This window comes from Bos taurus, chromosome 1 (genome assembly GCF_002263795.3).
Source record: "Bos taurus isolate L1 Dominette 01449 registration number 42190680 breed Hereford chromosome 1, ARS-UCD2.0, whole genome shotgun sequence".
In the NCBI taxonomy this organism is placed as follows: Eukaryota; Metazoa; Chordata; class Mammalia; order Artiodactyla; family Bovidae; genus Bos; species Bos taurus.
The window spans coordinates 115,376,201-115,401,132 of record NC_037328.1 but is presented as its reverse complement, the minus strand read 5'-3'; the positions used below and the strand labels follow the sequence as shown (position 1 = coordinate 115,401,132).

At 37.8% G+C, this 24,932-nt stretch overlaps 1 protein-coding gene across 47 annotated transcripts in view; it reads left to right on the top strand.

Annotated features, from left to right (window-relative positions):
* Positions 1–24,932, top strand: part of MBNL1 (muscleblind like splicing regulator 1) — a 222,460-nt gene that overhangs the window by 123,820 nt on the left and 73,708 nt on the right. For 2 of the 47 annotated variants that reach the window (XM_059886980.1, XM_059886979.1), the window contains exon 4: positions 1–24,932. This exon is cut by the window's left edge and continues 14,504 nt beyond it. The exons of 44 other annotated variants lie outside the window; for them this stretch is intronic. In XM_059886980.1, the coding sequence (XP_059742963.1) occupies positions 24,837–24,932 (96 nt within the window). In that variant the 5' untranslated portion in view covers positions 1–24,836. One more of the 47 variants, XM_024992636.2, reaches the window with a different exon arrangement.

Sequence of the window (24,932 nt, the reverse complement as noted above, 5' to 3'; positions counted from 1 at the left end):
AGGCAGAAGATTTCAGTCAGTAAACTACCAGACTCAGGGAAGAGACCTGCTGCTCTGAGTGAGTGCTGTCTCTTCAGTCGTGTCCAGTGCTTCGTGATCCTATGGTCTGAAGCCTGCCAGGCTCCTCTGTCCGTGGGGTTTTCCAGGCAAGAATACTGGGGGTGGTTGCCATTTCTTCCTCCAGGGGATCTTTCTGACCCAGGGATCGAACCTGCATCTGTTGCATTTCCTGCATTGCAGGCAGGTTCCTTATCGATGAGCCACTGGGAAGCCCTGTTATTTAATTAGGGTTTTAGATGATTTCTTTTCCAAAAAGTGATACTTGTTTATGCCCATTTTTTTCAGAGGAAAATACTGAGGTTCAAAATGTTTAAATGGTTCTCTCCAAGTTTGCTTCTATAGAATTTCTTTACCTGTCATTTTAGCAGTCTTCTCAGTCAGTCAGTCAGTTCAGTCGCTCAGACGTGTCCGACTCTTTGCGACCCCATGAATCGCAGCACACCAGGCTTCCCTGTCCATCACCAACTCCCGGAGTTCACTCAGACTCACGTCCATCGAGTCAGTGATGCCATCCAGCCAGCTCATCCTCTGTCGTCCCCTTCTCCTCCTGCCCCCAATCCCTCCCAGCATCAGAGTCTTTTCCAATGAGTCACCTCTTCCCATGAGGTGGCCAAAGTACTGGAGTTTTCAGCTTTAACATCATTCCTTCCAAAGAACACCCAGGGCTGATTTCCTTCAGAATGGACTGGTTGGATCTCCTTGCAGTCCAAGGGACTCTCAAGAGTCTTCTCCAAAACCACAGTTCAGAAGCATCAATTCTTCGGTGCTCAGCTTTCTTCACAGTCCAACTCTCACATCCATACATGACCACAGGAAAAACCATAGCCTTGATTTGACGGACCTTTGTTGACAAAGTAATGTCTCTATATGTTATCTAGCTTGGTCATAACTTTCCTTCCAGGAGTAAGTGTCTTTTAATTTCATGGCTGCAGTCACCATCTGCAGTGATTTTGGAGCCCCCAAAAATAAAGTCTGACACTGTTTCCCCATCTATTTCCCATGAAGTGATGGGACCAGATGCCGTATCTTAGTTTTCTGAATGTTGAGCTTTAAGCCAGCTTTTTCACTCTCCTCAGTAGATTTTAGTTATTCCTTCAAAAGTCTGCTCCCTTTGCTAGACTTAGGACAGATTGAGAGGCATAAATTGTGTTACCACATATCATTGTTCCTCCAGAGCCTTGCACTTATTTGGGCACTCAGTACATGTTTATGGAGTGAAGGAATGAGCAAATGACTAAATAAAAGTATTACAAATAAACAAAAAAGAATGACACCCCATCCCAGCCTGAGTGTCTGAGAGGCAAAATAGCATCGTAGAGACTTTCCTTGGTTCAAGTACTAGGTTGACCTGGTACTACATCAGGGAACTTGGCAATAACATTATCTACCTTACAGTGTGGGTGTGAGGATTAAATCAGTTTATATATACAAATACCAGGAGCAGAGCCTATGTCCACTTTGATGTTGCTTTATAAATTTAAGCCCCAAGGATTATGTGCTGCTGCTGCTGCTAAGTCACGTCAGTCGTGTCCGACTCTGTGCTGCCCCATAGACGGCAGCCCACCAGGCTGCTCTGTCCCTGGGATTCTCCAGGCAAGAACACTGGAGTGGGTTGCCATTTCCTTCTCCAAGGCATGAAAGTGAAAAGTGAAAGTGAAGTTGCTCAGTCGTGTCCAGCTCTTCGAGACACCATGGACTATAGCCTACCAGGATCCTCCGTCCATGGGATTTTCCAGGCAAGAGTACTGGAGGGGGTTGCCATTGCCTTCTCCCAGGATTATGTGAATAGGACATAAATATTTAAATTTTTGACTAAAATCAGACAGAGACAGTGAATAAAATTTGACATGGACTCAATAAAGGGAAGCAAAATATTTTAAACTTTGACTTATTACAGTGCATTTGATAGTTCTGGAAATTGAGACTAATTTCAGATTTTAGTTTTAGCATAAAATATTTAAGTATAACTTATTTAAGATAAGTTGAAGTTTAAGAACAAGTTTTGTGGACTATACAGTTAAGCTTCTCTTGCAGATTTAATTTTTTCACTGTCAAGTGAGCATTCAGTTAGAAAGATGTGGTCATTAATTCGTGAGTAGAAGATGAGGAACTGCTAGGCTAACTAAGTTATTAGATATAGTCCAGAATATAGACTAATGTACTGAATATAAATATTCACCTATTGTTTTATGAAAGAGCGTGTATTTCAAAGCCAATTTAAGATGAAAATTGTTCGCTAACTGTGACTTTATTTCCAAGAGTTATTTAGTCTGCTTCCAGGCAATTTCATTATTCTGATTGGTTGTTCAGTCACTAAGTTCTGTCCAACTCTTTGTGACCCCATGGACTACACCCTCCTGTGTCCTCCACTATCTCCTGGAATTTGCTCAAATTCATGTCCATTGTATCAGTGATGCTGTCTAACCATCTCATCCTCTGCCACCCACTTCTCCTTTTGCCTTCGGTTATTCTGATAGATTTAATCAAAAGCACAGAGTGGAGAAGCAGCACCAGATCTCGTGTATTTTTGCCATGTGTTGGTTTGAGTCGTCCCCAAATACGGGGGAGTGGAGCTTGTTCCTTTAACATAGTACCGATGCCCCTGTAAATTAATAAACTATAGTAACAAAGGTGGCCACTGTGGCCACGCAGCTACCAAAGCCCCAAAAGAGCCTGCTTTTTTTAAAGAATATATTTAAATTGTTTCTGGCTCCAATTTCATGACACTTTATGTGTCATAAGAAACAGCAAGAATTCCAGAATGGTGTGAAATGGAAAGACTGTTTTCAGTTGAGTGATATTCCTTGTTATCTAGTATAGCAGAGCCGCCTGGGTTGGTGATGATCACGAGGCAGCGCATCAGTTTTCATGATTTTATGAAACCATTTTCTGATTCATGAAAATGGGTGCTAAGAAAGACAACAGTCTCTGTGACTTATGCTGTATTACACTCAGATGCAATTTTAATAGTCTCAAACTAAAATAAACAGATATCCCAGCACACTTTGATTAGACTTAATGTCCTTCTCATTTTTTGTGTGTCATCAGCAGCATTCAGCTGTTGTGAGATAAGCCTCTGATCCCTTTAAGATAACGTTTCCAGTATCTGCTTCTTAAAAGAAACAGTGGACTCCTAGAATATGCACAGAAGATGTGCTACGGAAGCTATTAGTAACCCAGGTTTAAAAGGACACTCGTAAAAGTTGGCATGGTTTTAAATGGTTACGCAGATACTTCTCCCCTTTTCTCTGATTTCTTAAGGGTTAGAAGTTGAGCTGTTCATGATCCCTCTGCTAGTGGAAGAGGAGTCATCCGACAGGGCATGTGTCTTGAAGTGTATGCCTCCTAGAAAATTGAAATTAATTATGCGGAATAAAGTAAGATACTGTTCCCCTCAGAACATTAACTTTGTTGTAGAAATGATTTTCTTTTTAGTTTCTAAAAATTATAAAAGTATAATTATTTTTGTTATCTAGTCCCTAGAGATGTTTATACATATGCAGGTACGTGCTGTATGTGTGTGTGTGTGTGTGTGCACGTGTGTATGCTCTTACATTTCCCCCAGTATATTTTAATGCAGGGTCATACACTTTCCTTGTGATACTACCATGCTTATAACCTCAAATGTAGTGAGTCCTTTGGCAGGGAGATAGCTGAGGAATGAGAAGACCTGGTTCTGTCTCCAAATTCACCATGGACTTATTGATGTGGCTTTGAGGCTCCTCTTTACACATTTCCTAAAGGAGGCTCGTGCAGTCCTGAACTATGAAGTATGCCTTGTCTGTCTCTGCAAGCTGCTAGGAGAATGTGTTCGTAGAAAGCCCAGTACAGTACTTTGCTCACAGAGGCCCTCAGGAATGGTAGATGTGATTAGCAATATTATCTTCTGTCCTTAAAAGTGATGCAAGGGAGGAGGTGGGTCAGTTTTCAAAAGCCCTGATTTTCATCAGGACCACTGCTGCTCACCAATTCTGTGATACTTGGCCAGACATGTCACATCTCAAAGCCAGTTTCCTTACCTTTACAGTAAGGTAGTAGCACCTGCCTTGATGTTTTTAAAGGACAGTTGTGAGGATTATAGGAAATAATAATTGCTATATAAACATAAACAGTGGTAGCCTTTATATGTATCTTTGGTGCTAAGTTCCCATCTCTGAGAAGGGACCCTTGTAGGAGCAAGGAAGTCACCCAGAGAGTGAATGTGGGAGGGATCCTTAAAGACAACTTTTGTTTCAGTAATGTGATAATTAGGGTTCTCAGAGTATGAGTGGTGTGTTTTCTTGGCTGGGCGGGGGTGGGGAGGGGAGGGAGGTGGGGTGGTCAGGAACAGGAGAAAGGAAGGATATGTGGAAAACAGAGTTGGAGAAATTGAATCTCAAATGGTACCTTTCCTTCCCCACCTTTTTTCTTGCTTTTTTATGAGCAACATTACTGATCAGGAAAGTCTAAGCTACAATGAGATAATATAGAATGAAGAAAGTGAGATGCAGAGTTAAAAATAAGGTTGGTCCAGGGTCAGTATGTCAAGATACGGGTGATGGCAAAGGAACAAGTAGAATTCATAGTGAAATTATGAAATGAGTGAAATTAGAAATGTGGAGGTCTCCAGGGCCCACAGAGCAGAATACATTTGAGAAGTTAAAAATGAAGATAAAGGTGTGTGTGTGTGTGTTAAGGAATGAATATTTATGTAGGCTGTATTGAAGAAAAACAGGATTTCTTAACTTTAGAGTGTTAAATTTCATATGCCATACCAATGAGGATAGTTTTTGACATCCCATGACCAGTCAACATGTGTATAAAGAATTATTAAACTTAAAAAACCAGTTATGATTCAGGGAGCTTTAAAGTCATATACAGGTTTATTCATGATGTATGTATAAATATATCACTATCTGATATGTTTTCTTAAAAACATTCTTATTTATTCAAATTTAAACAGAGGTATTGATGAAGATAGTAAGTGTAGTGTTCAATCACAGGCTTCTTAAAAATTCTATAAGCCCATTTTATGAAAAAAAAAAAAAGACATGATTAAAGAGAAAAGTAGAGTTGAAAGTTACCTTTGGGATTTAAGTGACTTGTCAGAATAAAGGATAGAAAAGACAACAAATGCTATTTGAAAAAATACATATCTCATTCACTTTTAAATATTCAAGTTCAGTTAGTTTTCTTCTTAAATGGTTGTCTTTGCTTTCAGGAATGAAGAGAATTAATTGAGTTATCTAAGTGATGGCATTCTCTCTTTTTTTTTCTTTTATTTTTACTTTTATCCATTGTGATAAAACATACTTTGCTTCTTTTATGTTTATGAATTGCATAAAAAAGCACTAGTTTAGCTGTCTTTTCTGTAAAATGAATTGAGTGATCCATATTGGTTAATCTCTGAATTATAAAAGGTATCTCTTCTGCAGACATACACTGCAGACATAATTTATGGAAAGGTATCAGTTGCTTAAGTGTTGTTGAATCACTAAGTCCTGTCAAACACTTTTACGACCCCATGGACTGTAGTCTGCCAGGCTCTTCTGTCCATGGGATTTCCCAGGCAAGAATACTGGAGTGGGTTGCCATTTCCTTCTCCAGGGGATCTTACAGACCCAGGGATTGAAGCTGCATCTCCTGTATTGGCAGGCAGATTCTTTTTCACTGAGCCACCTGGGAAGCGTACATTAACAAATGTATTTGTTAATTTTCCTTGAAGGGAAAACGTGTTGACTCTCTCAAAAATTACATTTAGTATTTATAAACAAAGACTAATTATTCCCCTGGTGATTAAAACTTTATCTCCCCAGAATAACACAATTTAAATGTATCCACATGTTGTATCATTTGACTTCGGCTACATGCTGGTTCAATTGGTGAAGAATCCACCTATAATGCAGGAGATGCAGGAGACCTGGGTTTGATCCCTAGGTTGGAAAGATCCCCTGGAGGAGGGCAGGGCAACCCACTCTAGTATTCTTGCCTGGAGAATCCCATGGACAGAGGAGCCTGGCAGGCAGGCTACACTCCATAGGGTTGCTTAGAGTCAGACATGACTGAAGGAACTGAACATACTCTCACATGCATAAACAAGAAATGGTTGTTGCTTCCTTCTTAGTTGACATTAGCGGGAACCATATATATTTTGACCTTATCACTTGGGGAGGACAGATGACATTAAAAGTTTCAAATCATTTGTTTTATGAGATCAATCCTAGCTGATTTGCTTGCTAACAGATTGCTGAGCTGAATTATTCTCCATGTCTCACATACTTTTTATTTAAAATAGTGTTCAGTTAATTTTTTCAATTATTATCATGAGATGCTTAATTGGATTCTGACTGTCTAGATGGGATAGATGAATCCAGTGGTATCCTGGTAAATGTTTAATAACTTGTTTCCTCAAAGGGAAATAAAAAACAAACCACCTTGATTTGTCACGTTTACTGGTTTCTGTGGTTGAAATACTCATACCGTGACTGATTTCAAATTACCAATGCAAGGTCACTGAATATAGATTTGAGAAGAGATGTACACAATCAGCTAAGGCCTGCCAGTGCAAGCATGGGTCAGCTTACCCCTGGAAGGTGTGGTTGCACAAAACTAGAATTTCCATTCTACAACTTGAGGGAGGTATGAAGTGAAAGATAAAGGGTGGCTCTAGACATCTCTGGGGCTTCCCCGGTGACTCAGTGGTAAAGAATCTGCCTACAGTGCAGGAGACACAGGAGGCATGGGTTCGATCCCTGGGTCAGGAATATCTCCTGGAAGAGGGCATGGCAACCCACTCCAGTATTCTTGCCTCAAGAATCCTATGGACAGAGGAGCCTGATGGGCTACAGGCCGTAGGACCACAAAGAGTCAGGCGTGACTGAAGTGACTGAGCAAGCATCCTTGCTAGACATCTCTATTGGTATTAGTGAATGTGATGCTACATGTGAACTTAGCTCTGTGCTCCAGCCTCTTTCTTTTATTCAGATAACAAGTTCCTCAGTAATTCACAGTGAATTAACAAAGCTAGAAGAGGGTTCGGACATTAAGTGTATCATGCCTGTACAGTACCTACCTTTGCTTCATTTGTAGTCAGATCAGACTCATGCTATAAAACTCAGAGCAGAATAAAACTCAGAGCATGTTCCCAAGAGAGACTTAGAAAATTATCATCTTATTGCCTCTTGAAAACATTGGCCTTTTCTCTCTTTGTTCAGCTTCTCCCAAGATACCTGCTTGTCAATTTTTCAGTTGATTCTTTTGGCTTTGTCATGGCAACCAAGTACCTTGGCCGGGGCCCTAATGATTTCCAAATGTTTTATTATCTCTAGTTTCTGATATGCTTATTCTGTCACTTTTTTTAGTATCTTTGCCCTAATGCTTCTCAAATAGGTCCTTGCCTGTAATCAGATTAGTATTCCATTACTTGTCTTCCCTACCCCAGTATATCTTCCGTATTTACTGGAAGTCAGTGCAGCTCCAACATTATACCATAGCATGACAAACCACAACAAAAGTCCTGTACACATATCACAAACCCTGGTGATTACAATTAGGGATAGCTGAAAATCATACACCATCCAGTAATTATGTGTGGTAATATTGATACAAACTTTAACTTTTGAAAATTGATAGGATCCAACATAATCCTTCCCTGCTTATTCACTCATCCTGGCCTATCCTTTCCTTATCCCTCTCTGCTCTTCAAGATTCATCTCAGGAACCACCCTTTCTGTGAAGTCTTCTCTAAGTAATCTCTGCTCCCAGACATAACTTGGATGTCCTCTCATGTTCGTTTCCTTGGGGCTCCCATAGTATTGTTGTTGACCCTTCTGTGGGTACTCCTGAATTTATTATAATTGCCGGTATTTTCCTCCCAAAATTTTATTCTGAAAAATTGCAAACCGAGCAGAAATTGCTGTACCAGGGTCATGCTGCTGCTGCTGCTAAGTCGCTTCAGTTGTGTCCGACTCTGTGCGACCCCGTAGACGGTAGCCCACCAGGCTCCTCTGTCCCTGGGATTCTCCAGGCAAGAATACTGGAGTGGGTTGCCATTTCCTTCTCTAACTGGTGTCATAAATAGCCGTGTACCATTCAAATAGATTTCCCAAGTTAGTTTATGTATTCATACACACTTTTCCCTGAATCCAGAAGGAAGTAAAATTGCGCATATCCACTTCTTTTGTTAGTCAACCCTTACTGAAATCCTCCTGTCCTTGGATTAATTTTGCTCAATAATTTTTAGAGATTTATTTCTCGATTTGTTCATTCATCTAGTATTTATGAAATAGCTACTAGGTTGCAGATGCTGAAGGCGAACTTTGAAGATTTCAATGAGGAGATAGTTTGACTACAGAAAATGTCTAATTGAGGATGGCTAGGTTATAAGGAGAGCATAAAATATTACCACAGTCAGTGGAGAAAGGAACCCATTACCCAAATCTATGAACTTGCCATCCTTGGTCCATTCACTGAACCAGTCACTGATATTTATTGTCTGTTCTATACCAGGCACTGCCAAGGGCTCTGAGTATTCACAGAGGAGGCTTCTTACCTTTAAAGAATCCAGTCTCACATAGCAGACAGAGATCGTCTGAGGCAGTGGATTATGCTCATTGATGGAGGTCCTCAGAGTACTTTGCAAACAGAGGAGAAGGGGGCACATCAGGCTTCCTGAATGGTTCTGGTGATGCTTGAGTAGTCAGTTGAAGGATAAGGATAAGGAGTAAATGAGGCAGATCAAAAGTACATTTGTGACTAAAATATCAGTATATTTCGTGTCAAAGAAGCATGAAAAAATATGGGATGTTCCAGGAACTGCCATCAGTTTAGTGTAATTGCTGTGGCAGTTGCCAAAGGGCATTTATGAGATAAGGGGAGGCACAGGGCTGGAGGCTAAAACCCAGGTTATGAAAACCTTTGTGAGTTCAACCACAGAGCTGGATCTTTACTTAAAACGTTGAGCCAGCTAGTGAATAACTCAGGTGGGATAGTGATGGTTACCGGATTTGTGTTTTAGTCAACTTGTCCTGAAAACGATTATGAGGAGGACCGATCTTACTATTTTTAATTTGGGGATGCTAAATATTGCTGTAATAGGAGGTAACTCAAAGAGCAAAAGTGAATAAATGGCAGGATATATAATTATTGTGTATTTAAGAAATTAACCAAATAATGGATAACTCAACCAGTGTCTCTTAACCCAAGAGCCAGTTTTATTTTCTTTCATACATTTTCTCCTAAGATAATGGGCATCTTAAAAAAATGCTTTTAAAATGTATTGCTTACAGCAAAGAGTTAGTAGTCTCTGCAGTTAATTTTGCTGCGTAACAGAGAGAGAGGGAGAGAGAAGGAAGGCATCACTATAATTAGACACCTGGGTTTGCGGGGACTGGATGTCATTTAAAGCATTTTATTCCTTGCTGCAGAACTCTTTCAGTTGAGTAAATGAGTAGGAATTAATCAATGAAAACATGACAGTGTTCTGGAAATTTTATAATTGATGTAATGTTTTTGTTTATTGGGCCAGTTCCACCTGATTGACTTGCAGATTGCAGCAGCTCTGACAAGGCACCCGTCGCTCACATTTCAGGTCTCTGCACCCTGCACTGCAGATCTACAGCCAGATCGATGGGCCCCAAGATCATGTCTGAGATTGCATCAATAGGGATCACTCATGCAGCTGTTTCAAATCTCTGACATAGATTCAAGAAACATAACCTAGCAGTATTCGTTTAAAATAGCACATTGCGTTTGTTTTAAACTCCTTCAGTCAGATAGCAGAGTTCTTTCTTTAAGGGTAATGCCTCAAAAGAGTATATCAACTTGAGCTTTGAAGGGCATGTTATTAAGACTTGAGTTCTGAAGGGAATCTTGTTAAATTGACTTTCAGGCAAACCAGAGTTTCTCTCTTCTGCGCTATCACCAGTGTGGATGTGATGAGTATTTGTGGTGGGGTCTGCCCCATGTATTGTGGGATGCTTGGCAGCATTCCTGGACTCCACCCTCTAGATGCGAATAGCAGTTTCCCCCAAAAAACCAAACAGTTCTGACAACCAAACTTGTCTTCATATATTGTCAAAATGTCTCCTGGTGGGCAAAATTGCCCCTGCTTCAGAACCACAGAGTAGACACTTAAGGATTAAAAAAAAAAAAGTAATTCAGTGAACCTTCTCATGGTCTAATTGCATTTATTCATTTCTCAAATATATATTGTTTATACTTATATATAGATATAGATATGTAAATATTATATTTTGGTGTTTTGCTGAGTGCTAATTTAGAGAGCATTTCAGAGGATGAACAAATCTGAAATATCTGTAGAATTGTCTAAATATGTGTTGTTTCCATATTTTAAAATTAATATAGAGAGAAATCAACCAACCACAGACATGTGTATCAAATTTGTAGATGAAGTTCAATAATAGGTTCTATATTTTTATATAATAATAGCAGGATTAGGATTAAATCTGTAAGAATATAACCAGACAAGATAGTTCTTTTTAATCATGGTTTATAATATTGGAGTTATATGTTTGTTTTGGGGTTTCATTTTTATGTACAAATTTAGTAAGTCTTCAATTTGAAATATGTTATTACTAGTATTTGGAAGTGGGAGTACTCTTGCCTGGAAAATCCCATGGACGGAGGAGCCTAGTAGGCTGCAGTCCATGGGATCGCTAAGAGTCGGACACGACTGAGCGACTTCACTTTCACTTTTCACTTTCATGCATTGGAGGAGGAAATGGCAACCCACTCCAGTGTTCTTGCCTGGAGAATCCCAGGGACAGAGCAGCCTGGTGGGCTGCGTCTATAGGGTCGCACAGAGTCGGACACGACTGAAGCGACTTAGCAGCAGCAGTATTTGGAAGTAGCATTGAGGGGCATAAATTTAAGTTGCTATGGAAATGTATACAAAGCTAATACACTGAAAGCCTAATCTTCATTAAAATGTTAACAACTCAATGTTAAGTTTATAGATTGAGCCATAGGATAACAGGGTAAAGGCTGTTGAGGGAAGGATTTGGTAGGGAGGCTCTGTTATCAATAAATTGAATAGAGGTATTAGAATTCTTCTAGCTGCATTTATAAAAGACCAGTAAGTTTCAAAGAAAAGGAAGATGAAGAAGTAGATGTAGGAATAAGCCCAATGAAATTAGTTTCTGTCTTAGCCCGGTATTAAAATAATATTAAAGTATTTATAGAAGTTTTAAAAATAATTTTTTACTGAGTGCTGACTACATATCAGGCTTTGTGGTGCCTGCACTTATATGATACTGTTCATTCTGTAAAACAGCTGACTGAGGCAAGTATTGATAGTCCCATTTTAGAGATGAGAAAACTAAGAATTTCTAAGTATATATCATATAGTTGGTTAATGTCAGAACCAAAGATTGAGCCTAAATGCTACAACCCCCCCGCCCCGCTCCCATTTTTTACTGAATGTGTTCAACAAGCAGCTAAAATGTGCCAGATACTTAACACCGAAGAAAACATATGTCGGATCCTGTCCTTTTATAGGTAATAGTCTTCATCAGATCGCCCTCATATTTCATCCTTTTTCATGCTTTTTCTGAATCATAATCAAGAATGAGATTCATCCATCACACAGCTGATGGCCCCAGGGAACATAACCTTTGCTGATCCAGTAAATACATTCCATCAAAACTTTTTCTATGATGAGAATATCTGTCAGGTGAATATTTTGTTCCCACAATATTTTATAAATTAAAGATGCTGTTATTCTTCATGTACAACTCCTGGAAGAGTTCCTTCTTTTTCAAATTTGATCACTTAAGTTGTATAATTGATAGAGACTATAACATCTTTGTGTAGCAGTGCCTGCATCTTTTATATTTAAAATTCCTTCTAACAAGAGACATCTGTGTACAAGGTAGCTATAGTGTGACTTACAGTAACTTTTTGTTTTTGTTATCTCGGTAAGAGATCACTTGCAAGGAAACAATGTACCTTTTGTGATTTCTGGTAAAACACTGCAGGCTTTTTACATGTCTAGCATATGTACAGCATGGCAGAGGTCAGGAAGGATAAATTCATTACATGCTTGCTGCCACTCCAAAAACTGGCTTCCACTCAGAACCGACGTGGAAGTTGAAATCTATCTGACATCCCAGATGATATATTAACCAGGTACATCCACTAAATTGTAAAACAGAAGCTTTAACTGCAGTATATATTTATGGCCCAAATGACTCATTAGTGAACCGACTTCCATGTAAAAATCTTAACTATCTTTAAAACATTTTATTCAGAACATATTTATAACTTTAGACTATTTTCCAAACCCAGTCCTGGCAACGTGATTTTGTTTCTTACAAAATATTTTAAATTTGTTACTTGTAGTTTTGATAAAAGCTTTCCAACTTGGGGGGTGGGGGAGTCCAACAGGGTGAGAGAGATTGCCAAAGAACACAAAGTAGATCTGTCATTATAGTGATTAAAAGGAATCCAGTTCATCAGTTTGTGTATCATGCCCTGCCTTTTTCTTGGCATAACTACTTTTGAAGTTGTAAGTGAAATCCAGGACAGACCATGTTTGGACCTTGGCTCCATGCTAGCAGTTCCGTGGAAGTGGACTGCTCTGTCTGAACGCTGAACTGTCTTTCGTCACCCTTGAGTTCAGCCTTTTGTAACCCATGTTTCTTCTGGGAAGCTCCTTAGATGATGTCACTAAATCTGTACCACCAAACGTAGGATGATTGTGGCTTATTTAGAAAGCATTTAACTGTGCTAGAGATTTGAAATACACGCATGTCGTTTCTTTAGTTGTTGTTTAGTCGCTAAGTCGTGTCCGACTCTTTTGCAACCCTGTGGACTATAGCCCACCAGGCTCCTGTGTCCATGGGATTTCCCAGGCAAGAATACTGGAGCAAGTTGCCGTTTCCTTTTGACCCAGGGATCCAACCTGTGTTACCTGCATTGGCGGGGGAATTCTTTACCACGAAGCACCTGGGAAGCCCAAGTCTGTGGTAGCTGTCCTAAAAAGTACTTTCCTACTCCAGTGGATCTTCCCTACCCAGGGATCAAACCCGCATCTCCTGCATCACAGGCAGATTCGTTACCGCTGACCACCTGGGTGGGAAGGTAACACCTATAAAATGTGTATTGTGGTAAATTTTCCGAAGTGATCCAAAAACTCTGCCATTCAGCAGTTTGTAAATTTTGAAAGTAAAATGGGTATGTAGCCCATACAATTTTCTGATAAATCTTACAGTTTTGTGGTTCTTTTCATGACTTGATTAACTAGTAAAAAATTACTGAAGGACTTAACTTTTCAAGTCCTAACAAACAAAGATGAAATGGTTGAAGGTTTGCTATTCTCACATTGCTTCATGATGAGGCAAAATAATTCATGTATTAATGCTGCCATCTTTCATTCTCCCTTTCCTTTTCAATTTTTTTTACTTTAAATTAGATGAATGTAATTGAACCTTTAAGCTCATTTTATCTTCCCTAACTAATGTAAAGATTGCTAAAAGATATTTTGTGTGTGTGTGTTAGTTGCTCAGTCGTGTCTGACCTGTGACCCCCATAGATTATAACCCACCAGGCTCCTCTGTCCATGGAATTCTCTAGGCAAGAACACTGGAATGGGTTGCCAGTTCCTTCTCCAAAGATATATTATTAGAGATTAAGTTGATGTTCTTAAGCAGTTAATTTTTTTCAAAAAATAGAAATAGAATTTGAAAATAGAGTTGAGAAAACTTTGCTTAAATTTACTTTTTCTTAAGAACATTTTGTGAACAACTAATATAGCCTTGAGGTTGATATAACAGAGATACGTCATTATAATGATACAATTTTGTGAAACATTTTTTAAAAGGCTGAAAATTAATGCAGTTTTTTTTTTCCTGAAAATTTCAAGATAGTTTCAAGGGACTTCTGAGATATTCTGTTTACTTAAAAGAGGAAGAGATCTTTATCACTTATATATGATTTTTGTGTATGTGTATATATGGGGGAGTCATTGGAGGAGGTGAGAGGGATGTAAAATTTTGGACTCAGAGATATATAAGAATCTTTCAAAAGCATAAACAAAGCATCCTGTATCAGAGCAAACATTTATTTAAAGAATACTGAATTTGCTACCACTTAGGAGGAAGGCACGATCGACATTGCATGAGCAAACCTTTGTTTCTTTATCTACAATATTAGGCAGTTGACAACGCTATTTCTAAATTCTATTCCAGCTGTGATTCCACAATTATTTATTAACTGCAAAGTTTTAAAAAAGGAAGGAGAAAAAGAAAAGTATTCTAGTGTTCACCATGGAGCATAAAAGCTGTTAACTAGGCTTATAATTCTAGCCAGAGGGTTTGTTGCTATTTGAATACTGAGTTAACAACTTTCCAACCTTGAATTTAATTACCATCAGAAGCATCTTATTCTGGTCTTAAAAGACCAATGTGTCTCTGATTTCAAGACATAATTTTTAGAGAAAGTACACATCTTTTATCACATGTACTTTATATCAGTTGATTTTTATAGCACTTAATTTTATTCTACTTCAATCCATTTTTCTTATTTTACTGTGTGAGTCATCTTGCTGAGCTCTGCCGAGTATAATGTAATATCCTCAGCACCTAATAAGCTGGCAGATACCTTTCCATTTGAATGTAGATGCTACGGAAAATCTTAACTGAATTTGGCTATAATGTTTCACCTACTTTTAAGTGGCCCATGTTGGAGGATTAATGAAGGGCTCTTTCAGTTTATTATTATATTGTAGAAATGGAGCAATCTGATGCTTTGGGAGGATAGAATAAGACAGGTGCAAGACTGAAATTTAAATACATAGGCATAATGAAGAAATAAATATCATAGCCAATTAGGAAGGTGAGCAAGCCTTCGAATATCAGTCATCCCTTGTAGTTTTAGCATTCCTTATGAAAATGAGGGACATCAAAATAACTGCCTACTAATGTCAGTTATTTTGGATGATGAGTTAAGACATTTTCTTTACAGATAATGTCATTTGTCCTTAACGACCAAGTAATAGTTTGCAGAATATTAGACATTAATAGTTCGAGGTAGCAAAGATAGGCTTAAGTCGTACTAAAGTGCTTTGGTTGTTTAGGAAAAGAAGTGATTTAATGTAAAACTCCATGAGTATCTGTTTCTAACTAAGTTTTTTTAAATGAAGATTTTCAAATACAGAAGTGGAGAGCATAATATTCTGTAATCTAGTGTCAGCAGTTTTCAATATTTGTTAATCTTGTTGCTTCTGTCCTTCCACCTGGGGGGATGGTGGGGAGTGGTCTTGAATATTTTAAAGCAAATCCTAAAAGGCATATCATTTCTTGTGTAAATGCCTTAATATGCATCATTTACATATAAAGACTTTTTTAAAGATGAGGATCACTTTTATCTCTTCTTCTGTGGAAACATTTAAGTTTAAAGTTGTTAAAGACAACTGTGGATTAGAATAGTCCAGCTATAGAAAGAGCACTTACAAAATCAGCTTTTATTTTAAATTTACTATGCACAGTGATTTATTATTCAAAAATTATCCAATATTTTAAAATCAATGAAAGACATGTTTTAGAGTTTTTTTTTTTCTTCTGGTGAGAAGAGGGAATAGAATAGAATATCTTTGGGATAGAAACGGACCACTTTCGTTTTTTATGGCCAGTGAGCACATGCAGTGATGTGATAGAAACAGAATACCCTGGAAGACATCTGTACCGCTTTTGTGATCGTGTCAGTCACCAGCGTCTCCCGGCAGCACTGCAAGTGAGTACTTCCCGGCTCTATTATAAATCATTAAGTAGCCACACTACGGTGGCTCTAACCCATAGAGCTGACAGATTTGCCTTGGCATTTCCCTTACGTGGTATGACTGTTCAAACCAGGGTGTCAAATTGGAGTCAAAGGAAGACGGCTGAAAATGGGCAGGGTGTGACTGCCGGGAAAGTGAAGTTGATGTATTACTGGTGGAATAATCTACATAAAATTCACCAAACAAGAATGAAGTATTCAGTGTTTATCTGAACATGGAAAAATAATTGGAAAAATAGAGGAGGGCTTCAGGGATGTTGGAACTGTTCGCGAATCAGGTCATCACCCCATCATCTACTGCCCACCTCCCACAGATCCTTTGCGTTGTATTAGGTCAGAGGAGGGCTTGTGAAGTGGGAATAATTATATTTCCCGTGGACAAAGTAGAATTGGCTTCATATTATCTCTTGGAAAGTGTCTATTATTCTTGTATCTTGTTTATATGACAAAGAAGATATCTTTTAGATATGTACATTATAAAGAGTTGAGGTTATTAGCTCCTTTTGAGAATAGTTGTGTTCTGCAGTGAATAAATAATGAGTTTCCCCCAAAGGAATTGTTTTTTTTTTCCCCTCAAGTAAAGCTTCGATGCTGAAAGGCTCCTCTTGGCAATCTGTTTATAGCTCTTCTCACAATGAAGTGTAGAGAATTGAAGATTAATTCCATTGAAATCATAAATGCACTGCAGTCTAGATTATCAGTTAGTCAAGATAAACACCACTGATTACCCCTGAATTATGCATATAAATATTTACAACATCCTGGGTAATGAATTCATAAAAATAAATAATAATTATAATAATAGAGACCTAGTACTCAAATTTCCATATATTTCTCAAATCCTGAAAGGAATATTTTTCAGTGAATTAATACTATGGTATAATTTAACAGGGGTGAGAACTATTTGCATTGCAGCGTTAGCCACATTTATTTCTTTTTAGGTTTGAGAACATTTAAATTTAGATGTCAACCATTTGTTTTCTAGAGAAATTTCCACATATTTTTATATCCTTGTTACAGGGCCCTTCAACATATTCATAGAGTAATAGTTTGAAATATACAGAATTACATTTTTTAAATATTTTATAAATTTCAGAAACAATTTTAAATTAATGACTAAAATATTTACAATTAAAGATATGTCATCCCCGCCCCCCCCCGCCCCGCCACCAATTAGGGTTGTATCCTGTTAAACTGTTCAGATAAATAGAAATATTTGACTCAGATGCCTAAGAAAATATTCTCACATACTGTCTTGAAGGAATATAAATTGAACTGCACTTTATCGCTCCTGTTGCAATCTTTCATTTAATAACAGTTCTAACTTTTCAGCTGGAATTTCTTAGAGATTCTATGAAAATGCCATTGTTATTTGTGGTTCACACCTGAAATATGAAGCTGATTTCGAAGGAGAATGAGATGTTTATGGTAGATAAGACTTGCTGACTAATAGTTGTTGGAAACTTTCCATTTGTCAAATTGTTATGTAGATGATCATATATTAGATCTAGCTGAGAGGAGAGCCAAAACCCGAGGAATCTGAAATAACACTTCGTTGGCAAATGGTGTGTTTTTAGGAATAAGAGCTGGTTGTGAAGAATACAGAAACATCGTATGATTTGTTCTAGTTATGTCAATTAGCAGTTGATCCAAGGGGTACAGCCCTGTAAGTCTTCATGGAGAACTCTGATTCTGCCACTTCACCTTGGGGCTCAATGCCAGTTCAGTTCTCCATCTTCTAGACGTATTTCCCTTTCCTTCACGTCCTTTTCCCCTTATCCTCCCATTCCCTGTCTTTCCCCATACTCAAAAAGTGATTTGGGCTAGGGGTTGTGGTGGGTGATTCATGTGCCCATTCCTGCTGCTTTAACACAAAACCCAAAAGCCATGACAGTGAGAAAAATACAGCAATAACAGTGAGGTTCCAAGATTTGCATTGTGAGTAAGAAGCTATTAATAATAGTTATATTTGTTCCTTTTGTCAAAGGTGTCTTCCTTTTTGATAAGATGACATTTTGCTATTTTTAACAGGATTAAGCTTAGATATGATGCTTTTGAACATCAGATTGGCCAGTGTTTGTTCTTATATGGGCCTTTGAATCTTGATCAGTTTAAAAGTACCTGCTCCTCTCCTGTTCGATAATGGCAGAAGACTGCCTGCAGAGACTTGACCTTGGAGCTGGCATAGGAGACACACTAGTTGGTAGAGTGGTTAGAAAGCCTAAGAAGTTCAGACCCTGACACCTCCATTTCTCAGCCACATGACTGTTAGCTAATTATTTAACCTGTTTGTGTTTCAGTTTCTTCATCTTTTATTTGGAGATATTTAATGGTGCCTGCTGAATAGGATTGTAAAGGCTTAAAAGAGCAAATACATGAGAAGCACTTAGAATAATACTTAGCATTACATTATAGGATAACAAATGTTAGTTGTCATTATGTGTCCAAAGTCAAATTATTGATGGAAATAAAATGTATACTCTGATTATACATCAGTATATTTGGAAGTCACATTCATGATTCAGAATTTTGGCAGTTACTTGTTTAGAATTATTTAACATTGAGTAAATGTATCTTCTACAGTACCTTAGATTTCAAATCTGAAAATAATATTAGTTAATATTGTTTGATAAAATGTACAGCTATCAAATCCTGGGAACCAGGACAAAGTATTTTAAGAATATTTCTTCTGCTCTTGCTATTTAAATGAGATGTAGAAATGCAAGAGTTCCCATATTTATCAGTCTTGATTCTTCCATTTTACGAAAGCTAAACTCACATGTTACTACTAGGAAGTAGGTATAGTACTTGATTTTAATGCTGTTACCACTCCAAATGTATATAAATATTTAATAGTATATTCCTTCCTGAGTGAAAGTCTCTCAGTCGTGTCCGACTCTTTGCGACCCCATAGACTTATACAGTCCATGGAATTCTCCAGGCCAGAATACTGGAGTGGGTAGCTTTTCCCTTCTCCAGGGGATCTTCCCAACCCAGGGATCGAACCCAGGTCTCCCGCATTGCAGGTGGATTCTTTACCAGCTGAGCTATTAGGGAAGCCCAATTCCTTCCTGATATTTACATAATTAGATAACTTTTGGCAAAACCTTTTAAAATGTGCCTGTATCATTGCTTGTTCCTGTGAAAGATTTCTTCTTTGAAAAATTTGGAAGCTTCTTGTAATTCTAATAATATCAAAAGATCATACCCAGTATTTTGTTATATCATTGTTTAGTTTTAAAATTGTGTGGTGGTAGGCTGAATATCAAGTATATTTTGATTTATAATATCCTTCATGTTTAACACATACTGAATAACTTAAAATTAGTCTGGAAACAATGGTAATTAAATATGAAGACTTGTACAGGAGGGTGGCCACTGGCATTTCTAATTAACCTTGAGTTTTTCATTGTAGATGGTATCAAATTGATAGAACACTGATGTAGGAAATCCTGTACATGTAGCTCTCTCCTAACTATGAATATGGTTATTTCTGAAAAATTTTATCAAAATATCTCATTTTTCACCATTAATCATTAATATTGAATAATTACAGCATGTTCCCTAGCGTTGAAATCAGCTGAAGATGCAGAGTGGCTTTTCTTGGATGCTTAAATATTAAAAATCATTTCAACTTTCCTTTCAAACTATTGTTTTGATGGTACTTTATATTTTTGGCAACATGTAGTTTCCTTTCCTGGGATCATTCCAGATTGCTCAGAATTGTCTTCATTAAATTTATTGGAACACAGATTTTTCTAAATGACATTTTAATAATTGCTGCAAATAAGCAGAGAAGAACCAGGAGGTTGTAGTAGGGTTTTTGTGGGTTTTTTGTTTTTCTGATTGTTTGTTTTGAGGTTTTAAAATTTTGTTTTGTTTTGGCTTTTTGTTTCTTTTTTTTGGTCCAAGATTCAGATGAGAATGGTTTAATATATCCTGCCTTTTCTCCACCTAAATTGGTGAAGGACCCCCATTTCCTTGAGATACATAGAGACTAATGATATAGGATGCTTAGACTAGAAGATGTATACTTTCTAAAAGTAAAATAACTTGAAACCGCAGATGGCTGTTCCCAGCTGGGATAAGTTTGTATTCTAGACCACAGAGGTCTCTTATTAAAGATTTCTGAGAATGAAGATTTTAATCTTGTTGTTCAGCCATATATTTCAGATTGTATAACCTTGAGATCCAGAAATTTTCCTTTATCATTCATCACTTACTGTGTTTTCTGTGTTCGAGGTCTCCTTTTGTTACAAATCTGAAGTTTAAAAGATGCGTCAGAAAGTATAAAAATAGGAAGTGCCCACAAAATTCACATTAACAGTTGTAGAACATATTGGTCCTTGAATGCCTAAAATACAGTGCCTGAAATGGTGAGAGGAAGAAAGAAAGTGGGATAATTTAAGAATCTGACACTCTTCTTACCTTCCACAAAGCTCAAATCAGACACTTTTCTTGGATCTAAATCCTTTAGGTCTTAGGGTCTAACTGGCACTGAGCCAGATAGAGAAGAAATAGAAGATAAGGGGAATGGACAGAAAAGCAAGAACATGGATGAAAGAACAGATTATTCGTTGTGATTACTAGGTATAAGCATCTAAGGAGGTTTTGCAAAAGGTTGTATAGCTTTTGCCTTATCATCCTTGCCCCGAAAGGCTTGGCTAAGTATATCCTGAGTATTGTAAGCCTGAATAAGTAATATTTTTGATACCTTAGTACATTATATTAAGCCCTTCATATGGAACTTAATTCCCTGGTGGCTCAAGTGGTAAAGAATCTACCTGCAGTGCAGGTGACCCGGGTTCAATCCCTGGGTTGGGAATATCCCCTAGAGAAGGGAAGGGCCTGGAGAATTCCATGGACAGAGGAGGCTGATGGGCTACAGTCCATGGGGTTGTAAAGAGTCAGATATGACTGAAGAGCTAATACATGGGACTTAATTACATTTTCACATGCTGTATTTTATTTTTTTTTATTTTATTTATTTATATTTAATCAGTAGAAAATTGGTTTACAATTTTGTGTTGGTTTCTGCTGTACAACAACATGAATCAGTCATAATTATATATATATCCCCTCCTGAGCCTTCCTCCCCTTCCCCCATCCCACCCTGCTTAGGTCATCACAGAGCACCAGGCTGGGCTCCTTGTGTTATTTAGCAGCTCCCCACTATCTATCTGTTTCACACATGATAGTGTATATATGTCAATGCCACTTTCTTAATTCATCTCACCCTCACGTTCCCCTGCTGTGCCCACAGTCTAGGTGGGCACAAACCTCTACTAGGTTCTTCAGTACCATTTTTCTAGATTCTGTGTGTGTGCATTTATGTACGACTTTTATTTTTCTCTTTTTGACTTATTTCACTCTTTATAAGAGGCTCTGGGTTCATTCACCTCACTGCAACTGACTCAGATCATTCCTTTTTATGGCTGCATAACATTTCACTATATAAATGTACCACAACTTCTTCATCCATTAGTCTGTGTCCATGGACATCTGGGTTGCATCTGTGTTCTGGCTGTTGTAAATATTGCTGCAGTGAACATTGGGGTTTACGTGTCTTTTAGAATTGTGATTTTCTCAGGGTATATGCCCAGTAGTGGGATTGTTGGGTCGTATGGTAGACTTATTCCTAGTTTTTTAAGGAATCTCCATACTGTTTTCCATGATGGCTGTATCAGTTTACATTACCACCAACAGTGTAGGGGAGTTCTCTTTTTTCCACATCCTCTTCAGCATTTATTGTTTGTAGAGTTTTTGATGATGGCCATTCTGACTGGTGTGAGGTGGTACCTCATTGAAGTTTTGATTTGCATTTCTCTAGTAATGAGCGATGTTCAGCATCTTTTCATGTGTTTATTGGCCATCTGAATGTCTTCGTTGGAGAAGTTTCTGCCCATGTGTTTGGCTGGGTTGTTTGTCTTTCTGCTACTGAGCTATATGAGCTGCTTATAGATTTTGGAGGTTAGCCCTTTGTCAGTTGCTTCATTTACAATTATTTTCTCCCCTTCTGAGAGTTGTCTTTTCATCTTGTTTATAGTTTCCTTTGCTGTGCAAAAGCTTTTAAGTTTTATGAGGTCCAGTTTGTTTATTTTTGTTTTCATTTCCATTAGAAGGTGGGTCAGAGAGAATCTGGCTGGGATTTATGTCAAAGCAGGAGTGTACTGCCTGTCATATGCTATATTTTAATATGGTTTTTACACATTTTCCTGGAATGGGTTTAATTTTTAAATGATTTATGAGTGTGTATGCACTTTAAATGTGTGTAAACACTTTCACTTCATATTTCTCTAAGCATTGAATCACTGTTTTTTCCCTTCTGAATATTGATGTTTTTGTTTGGCGTTACATAGGAAGATTCTGAATAATCAAGATATTAATAAAACAATTCCAATTTAAGATTTAAAAAATATAGCAAGTTCTTACACCATTTGAGAGGTATATAGTAAATAAAACAAGGCGGGGTAGTGGCAAGGTACAATAAACTGGTTCATGTCAGAAAAGAATTCCTTGTTTTTAGACAGATCCAGATGGCAAAAATCTTACTTCTTTCCCCAAACCAAGATTTTATACCAAATGTTTTTATTATAACAAGTTTTATTCTTATATTACATTTAAGTAAAAGGCATAAACTCTGCCCATATTCAAAATTGTCTGTGACAAAGCTGGGCTTGAAAGATGAACACATCTGGATTTGGGGAAATGTATGCAAATATGGCTATAGGTGGCAGAAGTTTATATGTTTCCTCCTTAGGATTATATAGATGATAGATAGATAGATAGATATACACTTTAAACTTTAGGCTGGACATAGAAAAATATCATGGCATGTTGAATTTGTATGTGACCTAACTTGTTATGAAATAAAAATAAAAGCATATTCTACCCATAAATGCATAGTTTTCTTAAGAAAAATTCCTGTTTATAGTTTGAATATTAAAAATTTTAATACAGCATAAAAAGATGAAGACCTTTGATTTGTTCCTTCCTGAAGTATTATAGCAGAATGTCACTGTTGTTTACTAGAAAATCACTTATCAGAGAATTCACTTTGGAGACAATGTAGTTCATTATAGCAAAATTTAATTTAATTTAATTTTGCTGTTGCTGTTCAGTCGCTAGTCGTGTCCAGGCTCCACTGCCCTTCACTATCTCCTGGAGTTTGCTCAGACTCATGTCCACTGAGTCAGTGATGCCATCTGTGCTCTAGTGCTTCAGTCGTGTTTGACTCTCTGCAATGCCATGGCTGTAGCCATGCTCCTCTGTCCGGGATTTTCCTGGCAAGAATTCTGGTGTGGGTTGCCATGTCCTCTTACAGGGCATCCTCCTGACACAGGGATCAAACCCCTGTCTCTTGTGTCTCCTGAATTACAACCAGATTTTTCGCCACTGAGCCATGGGAGAATCCCTGTTCTGTCTAACCATCTCATATCCATATTTCTATGAAAATTGGCCTTCATTTAATATGCAAATAATTATTCTTTCCACTCATATATGTTCATTCTCACATGTAGTTCTATGAAAGGTGTGTTTTTTATTCTCTGATTAAGTACTTAGTGAAGTGAGAAAAGACTAAAATTTGGCTTCCTCTAAAATGCTTAGGTTTGTTTCAAAATAATCAGCCCAGTCAAAGGGTTTGAAGGGGTTAGTTATTTGATGTCAAATAATTGTTTGATTGACTTATTACCTTGTTTTTCAGCTGCTCTTTTGACACCTTAATCTGCTTCAGTACAGAGATCATATTTTCTGAGGCCAGGAACATATTTGGTGTTAAGTGTATTTGTGAATTGATTTAGGAACAACCTTAGTGTAACTCAAGCAGTCATAACACACTCCTTAGTTACCCCAAGGAAGGTATATTTAGACTTGTTTAGTAAGCAGAGGTGGTAATGTTTAATCAAGTAAGCAAATATAAGTATGAAATAGTTTGCCTTTAAACCCACTTGGCAGTAGAAAGAGTCAAATGGAAAACTAGCTGACTACTCTTACCCTGTTTGTCTTGCGCACTAGTTAAGCGGAATGCCTCTCAGACAATGATTGATTAAAGGAAAAGAAACATTTTTCTTTCCTAAAGTCGTAATGGAGACTCTGAAGTATAAGAGTACATTATGAATCAGTGATAGAATCCTTGTCCCTTGCTGTGATATTTTAGGCCTCACAGCATTTTTAAGAAGGCACAAAACGTGGAAAAATCATACATTGTGTTAGTAAGAGGAAATAGATCATGGAAGTAAAACTTATCCTGCCCTTTCCCTAAAGCTTCAAGTCATTTGAAGTGTGAGACAGAAAATGAAACTTTGAAAATCCGAAGTAAATGGATTTTATTTTCTAGATGTTTTTGTAGAAGCTCTTTTTCATTTTTCTAGTATTTCTCCTGTCCATGAACTTTACTGGGTGTGTATCCTAGGCAGAGTGCATTATAGCTCCATATTTTACAATTTAAAGATCCTTGGGAATTCCCTGGTAATCCGGTGGTTAGGATTCTGCTCTTTCGCTGCTGTGGCTTTGGGTTCCATCTCTGGTCAGGGAACTAAGATACCACGAACTGTGTGGTGCAGCCAAAAATTTTTTTCTTAATTTTATTAAAAAGAAAGATACTTGTCCTTAATGACAAAATGTAAGTAGGAGTCGGATAGGTGTCCTGTTCTGTTCTTTCTTACTACGTCATGCTAAGTTGCTTTAGTCCTGTCTGACTCTTTGTGACCCCTTGGACCCCTGCCAGGCTCCTCTGTCCATAAAATTCTCCAGGCAAGAATACTGGAGTGGGTTGCCATGGCAGGGGAGTCTCTTACTTTTCTTCTTTTAAATTCAGTTTTTGTTATCCTAATACTTTCTGCAACTTTTTTTTTTCTTTTTGGTCATTGCATTCTTAGTCCTGTGATGTTGCTTTACTTAGTATGTCAGTCCATACTTAATATGGGTGTTTCCACGTATTATTAGTCTCAGCGTTAATATCTCGTTCAAGGAGTGGTTCTCTCTTGAGAGAGACTGGGACCATGCTTCCAGTCTCAAAGCTAGGAGAAGGGGAGATCTACCTGTCTGATTCCATCTCTGAACTCAAGGAGCCCAGAAGACAAGGGCTGTCCTGTAAG